Here is a 14,171-nt window from a genome sequence, read left to right on the forward strand (position 1 = left end):
ACTAGAGATGTCTGGCCACTTAAAAAGATCGGTCCCATAACGAAGAAACAAGACACCCGCGATGAGTGTTGGTCCCACGAGGTGACAACTCAGCGAACCATTGGACATAAAACAGAAATTACAATACAAAAGAACATGAGACTGTGTGGGAACCCGACGTAGAACACCATCTTTCATCCATCATCGTACGGTCACTATCCATCTCATATCAAATAGATCAGAATCACATTGTTAATAAATATTGAAACTCATCATCATTTTATTTGACCCGCTAAAAGAATTTGACCAATCCATTATGTGGAGTAACATAACGACAACTTAACACATATTTTGAAGAGATAATTATAGCCCAACAAATTTTATTTGTATTTCCACAAGTCTTAATTTATATTTTTTTACACACTTTTTTTTTCCAAAATACCAGTAGAAAACTCACATAAGAGTTATGTTGTTCAACAAGTGTATGTAGGTAACATTAACATTAATCATAAGCGGCGGCTTTATGGTCTCCAAGCCACCTTCCGAATTTGTTCACATTATTTCTGAATACATGTGTTTTTGTGTTTAAAATATATTTGATATTTATGTTTTTTTCAATGTAGAATAATTAATTAAGTATAAATATTTGGTACACACAAAAAAATATAGAAGCTCAAATCAAACAATTAAAATGAGATATCATTGATATTCTTATAATCATAGATTAAGGGTTATGAAAACATTTGATGGTATTTATAAAGAAAAACTCAACCGTATATCTATAGTAGGCATAGATAGGTTTTCGGATTGTTTGGAAAGTTAAAATAATTAGCACTAATTATCTAAAAATCATATTTTAATGTGATATATTGAACCAATATTTACGTAAATTTTCAATAACTACCACAAACATATTTAGCAAAGTTGTTTTAAGTTGTCGAAATTTTAGACTTGGTGACAAAGTATATTATTATCTTAAATTAAACCTACCATATAGAACTTCTTCAAAATTTTGTACCAAGCTTAAAAATTTGGTGAAATCATTAACTTGGTCAAAACGTTTCTCAACTATTCAAACAATATGGTATAAAAACAATTAATTTAATCTTACCAAAAGAGTTTGATACATAAATTGTGTATCAGAAAAATTTGGTTCAAATATTAATATTTTTACTGTCTTCTAATGATCATAATACCGGCAGTTTACGATTGATCCTACTTCGACTCAATTAAAATTAAAAAGAACATTTAAACGACATTGATTATAGATAATCCGAAATAAATAGTTATTTTCTAATTAAACATATTGTATTGACAAATTTAAGATTTATATATGATTGAATTTTTTTACAATTTTTGTTTGTTTATATAATCATTTATATGTTGGGCTGATACATATGGATATTTTCTTTTACTAACTTGTCAGTAAATAAAATTTAAATATTTTTCGATTTTGAAGTTATACTAATTTTCAAAATATCAGATTTTTACATTCGTTTTGAAAATATAAGATGGAAAATTAAAATATTAAAAAAGACAATTACAATTTGAAAACTAAACTAAAATTGTGTCTCTTTGCTATAAAATATTTTTTCTTTTATTAACAAAACAACTTTGAATAGCTGCATCTCTTTTGCTATTATTTTATCAAAGCGTCTCTTTGTTATTAATTAAAAAAAACAACACTTAGAAAATCATTAGTTTCTGTTTTATACCAAAAGCATGCAATACTTAGACCATAATATATAGTAAATTTTGATTTAAATTTCTGTTTTGGTAATATGGACTAAGATTATATCTTACACATTTTAAAAAAAAATATTATGTTGAATCACAATATAAATCAACCTTGAGCCATTTAAAGAAAGTATCATTTAATGAGATCGTTGAGTATTAATTTAATGAGATCGTCGAGTATTAATTTAATGAGATCGTCGAGTATTAAGTTTATCATATCATATACATTTATGTTTGGATTAATATAATATTTCCTAGAAATTGGATTTTGAACTTACTAATTTTTAATTAATTTTTATGGTGCCACATAAACAAAATTAACATCATAATTAAGTGACACTTAAGCAAGATTTTTTTAGTTAATACAACTTAAGGTTACAACTTTTTAAATGTTTCTTTATTAATATATAGAGGATAATCATACTTTTTGGTCAAATTAAATAATCATACTTAGTACGCGTATCTTTACTTTAAATGCAAAAATAAATTTTCATATTTTGATTAGGAAAATCTCGCATAAATGTTGCTAACTATGAGTAACTTACTTTGTACAGAATAAGAAACTAAATTATTCTCTTTATTAATATAGTCAAATATATAGAGTAATTAATCACTGCTTATTTCCAATTTTCTTATTGCGTAACACAAGGATTCATATTTCTTATTTATGGTGTTCGAAACACTGTCATAAATAGGAAAAAAGATTTATATGCGTAACTATAGTCTAAACCAATATTTGAGAGAAGTGAGACCAATGGCAAAACCTGTAATATATTTAGTAAGTTAAGGATATTTCTAAATATGGTTTGAAGAGAATTGTGGAACAGACATGTCAGCATGGTATTGGAGTAAATAAGTATTAACTAAAATGTTATTTTTTACTTTTCTTCCCTATTAATAAGAAAGGGATGATACATATTTATTAATTTGAATTTGTTCATAAATGTATTCACCTATTAATCAATAAAGGAAAAGTAATTATATGTTAGATTGTTAGTCCAATATTGAATTTATTCGTTTTATATTAAGAAAAGAAAGATATAAACTCGTGAGAATATTTTGAGTAGTAAATGTATTACTATCAATGCTCCACCATATATTCATATATTTCCATAAATTAAAAATCCAATTAATGTTGACAAACTTGTGTGAAGAAGCTTTAAATATATTGTTTTACCAAGTAAGATAAGCTTAATTATACGGTAACCGAAATTCCATATAGAGAAAAAATACTTTGATATAAATTTCTATATTTCCGACTTTACAATATGCTAGATATATAGTTCCCTACTTATATTAAATTTCATAATCTCTATATATATATTTTCCATATTATTTATATGTATGACAATTATAATAAATTAAATAAATATGTGGCCAGTCCTCATATTTGTATATGAAAATATGAACACCAAATATAAATCATATAATAAAACATATCTTGTGTGGCTGCTTTCTCTGAGTTGGTCTTCCATGAATGAAACTATTATCAAATTCTTGATTATTAGCTAATAATTAATAAACAACAATTCAAAAAAAATCAAGTCTATTCATTTACCGAAATTATACAACTGCTAATCAAAAATATTAAAATAACAAAGAGTAACAAACAGCTGCATATAATATTCTTAAAAGTAAACATAAAAGAAATAAGGAAAAATACTTGTGGCATAATTTGAAAAAAAAAACCTATCGACTTAGAAAGGTAAAGCAAGTCAGTATTTTTTTACCGACTTAGAAAGGTAAAGCTGTGAATTAGAAAGGTAAAGCTCAAATTCGATTCTTAGTCTGAACTCGATTCTTAGTCTCTCGCAGAAAAACATGTGAATTAGAAAGGTAAAGATAAAAGTAACATACTTAAAAGTAAACATTAAAAAAATGTAAATTACAAAAACCTGTGAATTAGAAAGATAAAACTCCACTTCGATTCTTAGTCTCTCGCTTGAAAATGCTCTGGTTAAAATCCTGAAAACCATTAGACGGATTGCTATCATACAAAAAAAGAGCAACATGTACACGAATTATAAGGCAATAAAAGTAATAGAAACCTTATATAATCACACCTACATGTACACGACTTATTTTGTTCGGAATGACCTCCACTATCATTATATATATTTTTAGATCTTGTGCACCAAGTTTAAATTTCCGTTAGTATTATGCAATTAATACCCGATATTTTTTTACTCATAATTGCCATTCCTTGAATGACAGCATAATTGTCTATTTTGAAAATGAATAAATGATATAAGGAATGATTGTTTAATCATTATGGACGGATCATAATTGCCAATCATAATAGTTTCCAAAATCGAAACCAAATTAAAATCGCTCTATAAAAGTTTGCTATAAATGTACACACGAAACTAAAGACAATAAATTAGTAGCATTAAATTAATACACGAAATTAAATGCAGTAAATTAAGGTTGCTATAAACGGATGCATCATTAATTGAATGCGAATAATTCGGTTATGAGACTATATTATATAAGTCGATTATTCACATGTATCACAATGACATTCATATGTAATTATTCTAGTAAATTGAGGGTAAATCTAAAAATGGGCTGAGAATGAATATGGTGCCGCCACGTCAGCATGTCACACATGTAAATAATTTACAAAACAAATGTTACTCTCAAAAATTGCCCATTGATTAATAAGAAGGGGATATATCCAATAGTAATCCGAGTATAGATTTTTGAAAACAATTATTATGAGTAGGATATAATTGCAATCTAAACAAAACTATAAAATGAAGGTTGTCTCCTAAAATGAACCACTTACATTTATATTTAAAATATTCATACTTTTCGGACAGACCAATATCATTATATATGGAAGGATCATAAATTGCCTAATCATTATAGAAGAATCATAAATTGCAAATCATAGTACTCACCAAATCTGACACCAAATTAAAGTCCACCAGCCGAGTTTCCCATATATAAACAAATGAAACAAAACACAATAAATTCAAACATTTAAGTCATACACGCAATTATATGAACGTTGCCATAAACGGATAAATCGGAATTGAATGCTAAATAATTCGATGAATTATATTAATGTTTGACGATGAGAGTATATTATATGATAATGGCAGACTTATGTAATTATTCTAATGAGTTGAGGGCAAATATACAAATCGGCTGAGAATGAATATGGTGCCGACACGTCAGCATGACACACCCGTAAATAACTTACAAACCAAAGTTTACTCTTTAAAAATGCTTCTTGATTAATAAGAAGGAGATATTAATAATCTTAGAATATTCTATTACATAAATATTATTGGATCGAGGCCACGATAATTGTGTGACTCTCTCCTCCCACATTCCCATCTATATATACATATGCTTGGCTTTTCTTTTGTTTCACTTTAAATTTCTAATCATATCCATTGGTCTCTTATATCTCAAGACAAAAGCTCACACTCATCTAATAATCTTCGAGGAGCTTCTTAGATTCAGCTCTTATGGATCATTTGTTACAGCAACAGGTAAAGCTCCAACAAATATCCACAACTTATAACATTTTGATTGGTTTTGTTTATTTGAACTAAAGTCTTGATGGGGTTTCTCTATTTAAATTAGAATCTTGATGTGTTTTTTTCTTTTTTCTTAAAGGATGTTTTTGGGAATTATAACAAAGCAAGAGAAGCCATGGGAGTAACATGTTTGTCAAACCCAACACAATTAGACCACGATCAGAAAAAACCTTCTCCGGCAACTGGGGCGGCGAGGCCACAGCCAGCGGAGCTCTCTGTGAGATGTCCACGTTGCGACTCAACGAACACAAAGTTTTGCTACTACAACAATTACAGCCTCTCTCAGCCTCGCTACTTCTGCAAATCATGCCGGAGATATTGGACCAAAGGCGGAACCCTAAGGAACATTCCCGTTGGAGGCGGCTGCCGGAAAAACAAACGGTCAACGACAAGAAGCCTCCGAACCACCCCGGAACCAGCGTTCTCAGCGGCGAGTCTCGGTGGGTTTAGTAACAATGACCACATTGATCTAAGCTTAGCCTTTGCATTGCTGAACAAGCAACCTCCGGGGAGTTCTTCACAGGTAGGGTTCGGTAGCTCTCATCCGTCTGACGTGGAGAGTGTGTTTGGAACAACTCAGCAAAAGGGAAACGCTGTCTATGCGTTTGGAACCGGGAGCAGCGGTTTGGATATGGCCATGAGTGATCCAAACAAGGTCTTATGGGGGTTTCCGTGGCAGATGAATGGAGACAGCTTTGGGATGATGAACATGGGAGGAGGTGGTCATGTAGATCAGCTTGATTCAGGGAGAGATATTTGGACCAACATGAACTACATTAATTCTGGTGCATTGATGTAGTTCAACTTAAAACCTCAATTTTATTTGGGGTTTAATTTAGGGTTTGAGTTTCATATAGTTACTGGGAGGAAAGATGGGGATAGCATGATATATAATTATGGAAATATAGATATATTAGGGCTCACTCTTTCAAAAGAGTTTCAAACTTGCAATATGGGGTGTTGGGGGGGGGGGGGGTTTATTTCTATTTCTCATCTAAACTGTTGAGTTTCTTTCTTTTGTATGTTCAGTGTTTCACTCCTATGTTTTAAATGTGACATTTCCTTTGTTCTTAAGTTTTAAAAACATTTTTTTTGGAAAAGTTCATATAATTTCTGGAATAAACAACTGAAGATATGATTAGCAATGAATGGAGTTGTGTATCTGTGTTTTTTTTTTTTGAAATTGATGTATCTGTGTGTTTAACCCTAAATTCTATTTCTGTCACTGAATCCTAATTAATAGTTATATCTCTTAATAATGTGGACTGATTGATAATTTAATACTGCCACATACTAGTAGTCTTTCTTTCTTTTTTTGTCTAGCTGCTGATTTTAGACGAGAGATTTTGATAAGATACAATCGAAAGTCAATTGAAATCACGAGTTAAATAGTTTATACTGATTATTTGGGGGTGAGAACGTAAGACCTGAAGTAATGATGAGTGATGACTAGAAAAGATCTCACCTAACCCAATATGCTTACATCTGCTAATCTATCCGATTAAAAGTTAAGAGAATGTTTTAAATATCTTTGTTGGTTTGTAGTTGGCTCGTTGCTCTACACACAAAAACACGTGTTTATGTATACACTATACATACAGAAACACGCATACATATATTATAATATAGTATATACTAATTGATTGATCGTATAAGGCCAATTACAATACTACATTATAGTATATTACTTATCGGAGTTTAGTGATCGAACAAGTAAAAAAGAATAGGTAGGTGTTGAAGTTTATTTTGTCGGATATCAGAGAAGATCCAATCAACAACTGACATAGTGACATATTGTAGATGTCGGGTTAGTGAAACTCTACCAAACCTAAAATCTGAATCAAAACTCATGAAACTTCCACTTTCTCATCTCTACTATTAGTTACATCTTTCTTTAGACCCAAAACATTCCTATACTCTCTGGAAGCTTAAATAATGGAATAAATCATGTATCACCTTTCGATTTTGTTTTCAAAGAGCACATTTTATTTCTATCCTCTCTTTCTTAACTATCTCTTAGAATTGTGGTATTAGCAATTAGCATTAGTGCTTTTCTGTTGTACAAAAAAATTATTTATTTTCATTTCATTGTAGACATCAAAGATTATCTTCTATGCTCGGGCTTATCGAACCCAATATCAATAGTTGTTGTGACGTTCTTTTCTTCTGTTTTTCCCTTCTTGTATGAACATAGAAACTAGAAACGGAAAGGCTAACTAACCAAGAAGAAACATATCATCTTGTAGAGAAAAAAAAGATGAGCCTAATATCAATAACACAGAGGCCGGGCCGATACTATCTATATGACTCGTTGGGCCTTACTGTTGACTCAGTAAACATCCAACCCTTCTAAGTTGGGCCTCACTTGGCTCAGTAATCCTCATGGATACAACTTTTAACAGTTTTAACATAAAATTACTACAGCTTCAAATCTTTTCCAGAACATAGTTCCCAAACTTCTAAATACACATCAATACCAGAGTCACAGGATGGTCTTTTATAATCCAACTCCAAATCAACGTTACCTGATTATTATATCAGTCACTCCCCCAAATCTATTTCTGAGGCTTCTTCCACAAAACACCAATCTTCTTGAGCACATTCCCATTCTTCTTCTTTGCCACATCATCATCAACATCCTCAGAGTAAGCAGAGTTCTTTCTATCACAATTCTCACCAAACTTCCCGTTGTTTCCAGCAGATAGCATGGCCGTAGCTGCTTCAGCAGCTTTTCTCCACTGGTTTGACTGAACTTTCAGCTTCCTGAGCTCTATCTCCATCTCCGAGTTCGACGCTTGAGTTGCATCAAGCTGCTCAGTCACTCTCACCGCTCTCTTGCTACTCTTGTCAGCTTCTTCCATCGCAATCCCTAGCTTCACCAGCACGTCTTGCACGTCCGTCTCCCTCTTGCTGATATCTGACTTCAGTGACTCGTTCTCATCTGAAACTATCTGGAGTTCTGTCTCCTTATCCATCAGATCCGCCTTTAAGTTCTCCACCGCCTCCTTGAGTTGCTTCACCTCAGTTTCTACATCTGTCTCCTTCTTGCTCTTCATCAGTTTCAGGTATAAGTTGTCTTTCTCCTCTGAGATAAACTGTAACTCTGTTTCCTTCTCCACCAGCCTCCCCTTCAGCTCATCTATCTCGGATCTAGCAATCTTTAACTCAGACTGGAGCTCAGCTTGTATCCTTAACCGAGAAGAAGCCTCTACATTCCCTTCTTGATCCTTTTTATCAGAAGCTTCTAGAGCCCCTCTCAGTCTCTCTACCTCACTTCTTAAGGAAGATACTTCTTCATAGTCTTGGTTATCCAAATCCTCAGGTTTGGCATGAAGTTTATTCACAAGAGCTTCAAGCAGTACCATTCTTGATTTTGACTGTTCAAGCTCTACAGCCATCTTCTTATAACTCTCAACTGCTTTTGTGCCATCTGACTTGAGCTCTTCCACTGCCCTTTTAGCATTCTCCAGTTGCCTAAGAGTCTCGGTGGCTAAAGCCTCCGTTTCAGCTTCCGACACCTCACAGTCCTTAAGCTGGTTCCTAAAATTCTTGACTAGAAAAACCGTCTCCATCAAGTTCCCTCTCAATAGGTGAACCTCCGAGTTACGCAGCTCGGCTTGTTTCACATGACCAGCTTCAGAATAAGCCACCATCTCGATCTGAAGCTTGAGCTGTCTGATCTCCTGAACAACAAAAGCCAATCCTGTCCTTTCATCAGCAGTGGGACCAAACTCCAGATCACATTCCAGAAAATGATTCTGGTTCTCCTGGAGCTTGGAGGAAACTTGTTCGAGGTGTTTCCTGGACTCTTCTGCTTCTTGCTCTGCTTGCTTCTTTGATGTCTCAGACACTGTGACTTGATCTTTCGCCTTCTTCAGATCCTCTTGAAGCTGTGAGACTAGTGACTCAAGCTCTGTTATTCTGCTTGGCCTCTTCTTCTGTTAGCAAAACAAACATATGGCAAGTGTTTACGGCAATCTCTAGAAGAGAAAAAAAAGAAACAGACAATTGAATGAACTCAACTACTCAAAATTAAATGTTTCTACCTATATTTTATATCCCAAAATTAAATGTATGCTAACTTTTTCCTCATGAAAGTCAATACAGAAACATGTTATGATGGAAGGGCTTGTAGCTTGGATCATGCAAATAAAAGAGGAACATACCTCGGAGACAGGGCTTCTTGGAGACCTACGGTCCAGAACTTTTGGACTTTTGTTCTTTGGTGTTCTGTTATTAGCTGAGATGGGAGATGAAGAAGAGTCAGGGTCTAGCGCTGTTATCTTCAGTGGCCGAGCAGCTCGAGGAGACACTTTCTTTGGAACATCTGGAGATCCATTACTGTTCCCCAAACACAACACAAAAAATTAGAAAACAAAAAGATGATAAGTAAAAACCAAGAAGATTTCACACTCAAGAGCTGCAAGCAAATGTTGGCTAAGAGAAATATTGTGATCAGATGTTATTAGAGCGAGGAGATAAGTATTGAGGACCACAAAAGAATGCAACCTTTAAGATTCAGTGTAGAAAAACAACTCTCACAAGGAAACCAACAAAAAAGGGGAGAAGAATCAGCCATAAATGCAAAGAAACTATAGAAAGATAAACCAAGATTTACCTTGCCTTTTGGGTCTGCATACTGTAATATTATCCCTCCAATGCACAAGATGAGTATCTTTCCAGCTTCTTCTTTGATTCTTCAGTGTGGAGCCTGTCCTACCAAGAATTGTTGAGAGCTCATAAATATCTAATGCATGAAGATGGAGGGAGACATGTTTAACAGTTCAGCAGAGAAATCATGATGGGAGTTATTGCAAAGAAAAGGTCGAAGAAAATTAACATCTTAATAAACAAAATATTTTCTTTTACTAATGTCTTATATTGTTGGCATAGAGATTCGTTGCATTGTATCCTGATCAAGCATAACAACCGCATGGCTTCTTTCTTGCTTCTTAAGACTATTCTGCCTAACTGAATCTGTTCACTCATCATAGCTCTAGAACACCACAAACCAAAATCTTATAATATTTTCACTCAAAGGAGAATATTACAGTTGAGTCAATATATTAAAGAGAGGTACAGTCATCACAATTAAAGTCACAATCTCAGGTGAACAAAAAGCATATTGCCAAAAGATGATTTCAAAGACTTGCATAACTGAGCTTTCGTTCTGGAGTTTTTAGCCAAACAACATAAAAAAGGACTATCTCATATCTTGACATTGAAACCATTTGATGTTAACAACACAAGTTGTTTGACTATAATAAAGTCACAAAAAGAAGGGAACCCCTCTTCACTATGTAATGTTCACAACCTATCATCATGAAGGTTGGTAACCAAGGTGGTCCTACTCCACAACCACACAAGCAGTATAATATGTGGTAGGATTTATTTTATGTCCCTACCAGATTCCCACTACTAAACCAAAGACAAGAGGGCTAAACTGTAATTTTTGCAGGTCAAGTTCCATCATCTCCTCTATTATTGCCGTGGGAGGAGGGGACTTATAGACGTTGAAGAACAACTATCATGAATCATAATTGAGTTTAAACATCTTTTTACATAAAAAACAGATTTAATACTCACTCAAAGACAAGGCAAACAAAAAAAATAAAAAATCTATTTGGATTCCTGGATAAAACTTTTTACATGAAAAAGGAGAATCTAATTTATAAAAACCACTTGAGTGAAGCAAACAATCATCAGGTTGATTTAAAGTAAAAGCATTAGCAAACAATCACAGTGCAGCACAGAAATAGCTTTAAACATAAAACCTTAAAACCTACATAAACAAAGAAAATAAATAGTTATTTTTTTTCTAATGCGACCACCATGTATGTTGAACTGTAACTAAACATTCATCTCTCCCATGATCACAAGAAAGGAAAAAAAACAGAACTTTTTTACTCGGAAAAGAAACTACATTTTCCAGGAAAGCAAGTGTATTCATGAAAGAGGAACAAAAATGGAGTGAGCACCTTACACTAGTTGAAGTAAAGATTCAGTTTTTTGTAAAAAGAAAATGTGAGAACTTAAAATTGGTAGAGAGATTTGAGAAGCGAAACCTGAGTTTTTTTTTTTACTTTGGCGGAGTCCAAGAGTAATGTGAGAGAGATAATGCTTGAGTAGTGGCTTTGGGCAGTGAGTAGTCTGAGAAAAAAAGAAAAGAGGAGGAGAGAAGTGAACAAAAAGATTATTCCAAAACGCAGCAAGACAAAGCGTACTCCTTTGTCGTTTTGATAGTTTTTGAATTTTAATTTCCGGTTTGAAGAAACATGTTCCAAGTCTCAGACCCGGGAATCTTTTATATACCCTACGTACTATATACAGTTTTGTTTCTTAATCACTTGTATTTATCAACAAATGATTTAAGTTTTGCCTCTCCGGTCGCAGGCTTATGACTCGTAAGAAAATCAAAACTTAGAAAAACTCATTTCTGAACTCATTATTATCAGAAACCTAAGTATTTTCACACACGACTGAAACCGTAAAATCTACTCGCTTAAATGGGCCACAAGTTAAGCTCATTGATATTTTCGGCAAGCCCATTAATTTACCAATAAAATTTTGCAATAATTAATTCTTAAACACTCAATAATATTTATATTATTAAAATTTTACATATAATAAGATTTTACTATAAGGCGTGGTTGCGACGCCCGGAAAAGGGGGTTAGGATTGAGGTGACTGATGATAGTATTTGGTCGGTCGATGAAAACTTTTTCAAAGCTTTGAACATAGCTGAAAAGCTATAAAGCATCCAGTTTTATCGTTAAGTGCATTTTAGGACACAGAGGACCCAACTTATTTAATAATACTATCATCTATCTGTTTTATTCTTGCCGTTACATTCACACTACCAATTGAATATTTTAGCTAGATATTAAACCTTCTATACAAAGAAAATAAAAATTATAATGAGTTGTTGATCTCTGTATTTCAGAAAACTTGTTTGTGAACACACTCTACACTGATCACGTATTCACGTGTATATATAACCAAAAACAAACACACACAATCTAACCGTCACTTACCACGTGTCGTAGTCAAACAGCATGCTCATGTATATTTTGATGTTAACTCACATTTCATCACCACCTCTTCATCACCGCTATTACATCAACAACACACATACTCTCACAATAACATAGAGCAAACTTACTCTTTATTTTTTTCTTAAACGCCATGAGAACGAGTAACAATCTTATAGGCCTCGTAAACTTCATCACCTTCCTCCTATCCATTCCTATTCTCGGCGGTGGAATATGGCTTAGCAACCGAGCTAACACCACTGACTGCATGAGATTCCTCCAGTGGCCACTCATCGTCATCGGTATCTCCATCATGGTAGTCTCCTTAGCCGGTTTCGCAGGAGCTTGTTACCGTAACAAGTTCCTCTTGTGGCTTTACCTCTTCGCCATGTTCTTTGTAATAGCTGCTCTCATTGGTTTCATTATCTTTGCTTACGCGGTCACTGATAAAGGCTCGGGAAGGTTTGTGATGAACCGGAGGTATCTTGATTATTATCTCGGTGATTATTCGGGTTGGTTAAAGGACCGGGTCACGGATGATGGATACTGGGGGCAAATCAGGTCGTGTGTTAGAGATTCTGGAGTTTGTAGGAAGATAGGAAGACGTTTACATGGTGTTCCTGAAACTCCACTCATGTTTAACTTCAGAAGGCTTAGTCCTATTGAGGTAACAAAATATTTAGAAGTTTTTAGTATAATGTTTTTCCAAAACATAAAACATAAAAACACTTCTTGAACGACCTAACTCAAAGTCTGAAACATATAGTTTGTGTAACCAAGAAACATAGAAGTTTTATTATTTATTTTCAATATAAATAAAGTTGTTTTTAGCATGTAAGAGGCCATGAGTGGATTTGTCTGGCTCCTAAATTATGTGTCCTGGCTTTTGCACTTTTGTTCATAAACTTATTCGTATCATATTCTGGCCTATAATCATTACTATTTTGAAAGTTGTAACTGCCATGCAAAATCTAGTAGTCACCAAGTAGTATTATATGAAAATAGAAAGATCCAATGGGTAGTTGTTTTTTTTTTTTTTCTAAAAACCAATGAGTAGTTGTTGAAGTGTGTCTTCTGTCCTAACAATTGAGTCTAGAATGGTCTGGTTTGGTTCGATATTTTACACATGCAAGACCTTTTTCAACGGTGTGTGTGTGTGTGTGATACAGTGTTGCCCTTCCAGTCTAACGAAACTTATGTGATCTATATTTGTCTCAAATCTGCAGTCAGGATGTTGCAAGCCGCCAACAGAATGTGGATACACGTACGTGAACGAGACAGTGTGGATTCCAGGAGGAGATATGATTGGACAGAATCCAGACTGTATGTTGTGGAACAATGACCAGAGACTGCTATGTTACCAATGTAGCTCTTGCAAGGCTGGTGTCCTTGGTAGCTTAAAACAGAGCTGGAGAAAAGTATCTGTGATCAACATTGTGGTTTTGATCATACTTGTTATCTTCTATGTGATCGCCTATGCGGCTTACCGTAATGTTAAGAGGATGGATAATGACGAACCGGCCGGTGAGGCTAGGATGACCAAATCTCATCCTAGTCATTTTGAGATTTGATGACTAGAAAAAAACCACAATGTCGATCACTAAATGCAACTCACAAAAAACCATTACTCTATTATGGGTTGTTGTTGTAATTATATAACTTTGAGCTTTGTTTTATAATACTTTATGTTAATGTTTAGGATGCGTATGAATATGTTGATTATGATCACTATCTTCGATGTTTTGTAGATTACGTGAGTTGTAATTACTCTCTCTATGCTTATTAGAACTATCATTTTATAAGTGTACAATAACTTGTTTTCAAATGTATGAACCAACCATTCAGAATGTCTTGGTCAATAAAAATGACACGA

General features: G+C 33.7%; 3 protein-coding genes across 4 annotated transcripts; 2 read left to right on the top strand and 1 right to left on the bottom strand.

Annotated features, from left to right (window-relative positions):
* Positions 1 to 5,062: 5,062 nt before the first annotated feature.
* On the top strand, positions 5,063 to 6,228 carry LOC108844553 (dof zinc finger protein DOF5.3). Its single transcript, XM_018617824.2, has 2 exons — positions 5,063 to 5,219; positions 5,347 to 6,228. Exons 1-2 carry the CDS (start codon positions 5,196 to 5,198, stop codon positions 6,064 to 6,066), a joined length of 744 nt encoding a protein of 247 aa, XP_018473326.1. The 5' UTR covers positions 5,063 to 5,195; the 3' UTR covers positions 6,067 to 6,228.
* Positions 6,229 to 7,536: 1,308 nt separating this feature from the next.
* On the bottom strand, positions 7,537 to 11,599 carry LOC108844129 (interactor of constitutive active ROPs 3). Of its 2 annotated transcripts, XM_018617342.2 has the most exons (4): positions 11,333 to 11,599; positions 9,886 to 9,978; positions 9,434 to 9,608; positions 7,537 to 9,205 (listed from the first exon to the last, which is right to left on the bottom strand). In XM_018617342.2, exons 2-4 carry the CDS (start codon positions 9,903 to 9,905, stop codon positions 7,823 to 7,825), a joined length of 1,578 nt encoding a protein of 525 aa, XP_018472844.1. In that variant the 5' UTR covers positions 9,906 to 9,978; positions 11,333 to 11,599; the 3' UTR covers positions 7,537 to 7,822. The 2 variants fall into 2 exon arrangements, with proteins under 2 accessions (XP_018472844.1, XP_056859918.1); XM_057003938.1 differs by lacking the exon at positions 11,333 to 11,599 and having other exon boundaries at positions 9,886 to 10,004.
* Positions 11,600 to 12,418: 819 nt separating this feature from the next.
* On the top strand, positions 12,419 to 13,994 carry LOC108843862 (tetraspanin-3-like). Its single transcript, XM_018616998.2, has 2 exons — positions 12,419 to 12,965; positions 13,525 to 13,994. Exons 1-2 carry the CDS (start codon positions 12,453 to 12,455, stop codon positions 13,867 to 13,869), a joined length of 858 nt encoding a protein of 285 aa, XP_018472500.1. The 5' UTR covers positions 12,419 to 12,452; the 3' UTR covers positions 13,870 to 13,994.
* Positions 13,995 to 14,171: the final 177 nt, after the last annotated feature.

Source organism: Raphanus sativus, chromosome 2, assembly GCF_000801105.2.
Source record: "Raphanus sativus cultivar WK10039 chromosome 2, ASM80110v3, whole genome shotgun sequence".
In the NCBI taxonomy this organism is placed as follows: domain Eukaryota; kingdom Viridiplantae; phylum Streptophyta; class Magnoliopsida; order Brassicales; family Brassicaceae; genus Raphanus; species Raphanus sativus.

Excerpts from the sequence above, each read along its gene's own strand:
- LOC108844129 (XM_018617342.2), bottom strand. The coding sequence starts at position 9,905 with ATGCAGACCCAAAAGGCAAG. Across the intron at positions 9,609-9,885 it reads ATGCAGACCCAAAAGGCAAG|TAATGGATCTCCAGATGTTC; the intron begins GTAAATCTTGGT and ends TTTGGGGAACAG. Across the intron at positions 9,206-9,433 it reads CAAGAAGCCCTGTCTCCGAG|AAGAAGAGGCCAAGCAGAAT; the intron begins GTATGTTCCTCT and ends TTTTGCTAACAG.
- LOC108843862 (XM_018616998.2), top strand. The coding sequence starts at position 12,453 with ATGAGAACGAGTAACAATCTTATAGGCCTCGTAAACTTCATCACCTTC. Across the intron at positions 12,966-13,524 it reads GAAGGCTTAGTCCTATTGAG|TCAGGATGTTGCAAGCCGCC; the intron begins GTAACAAAATAT and ends TCAAATCTGCAG.
- LOC108844553 (XM_018617824.2), top strand. The coding sequence starts at position 5,196 with ATGGATCATTTGTTACAGCAACAG. Across the intron at positions 5,220-5,346 it reads ATCATTTGTTACAGCAACAG|GATGTTTTTGGGAATTATAA; the intron begins GTAAAGCTCCAA and ends TTTTTCTTAAAG.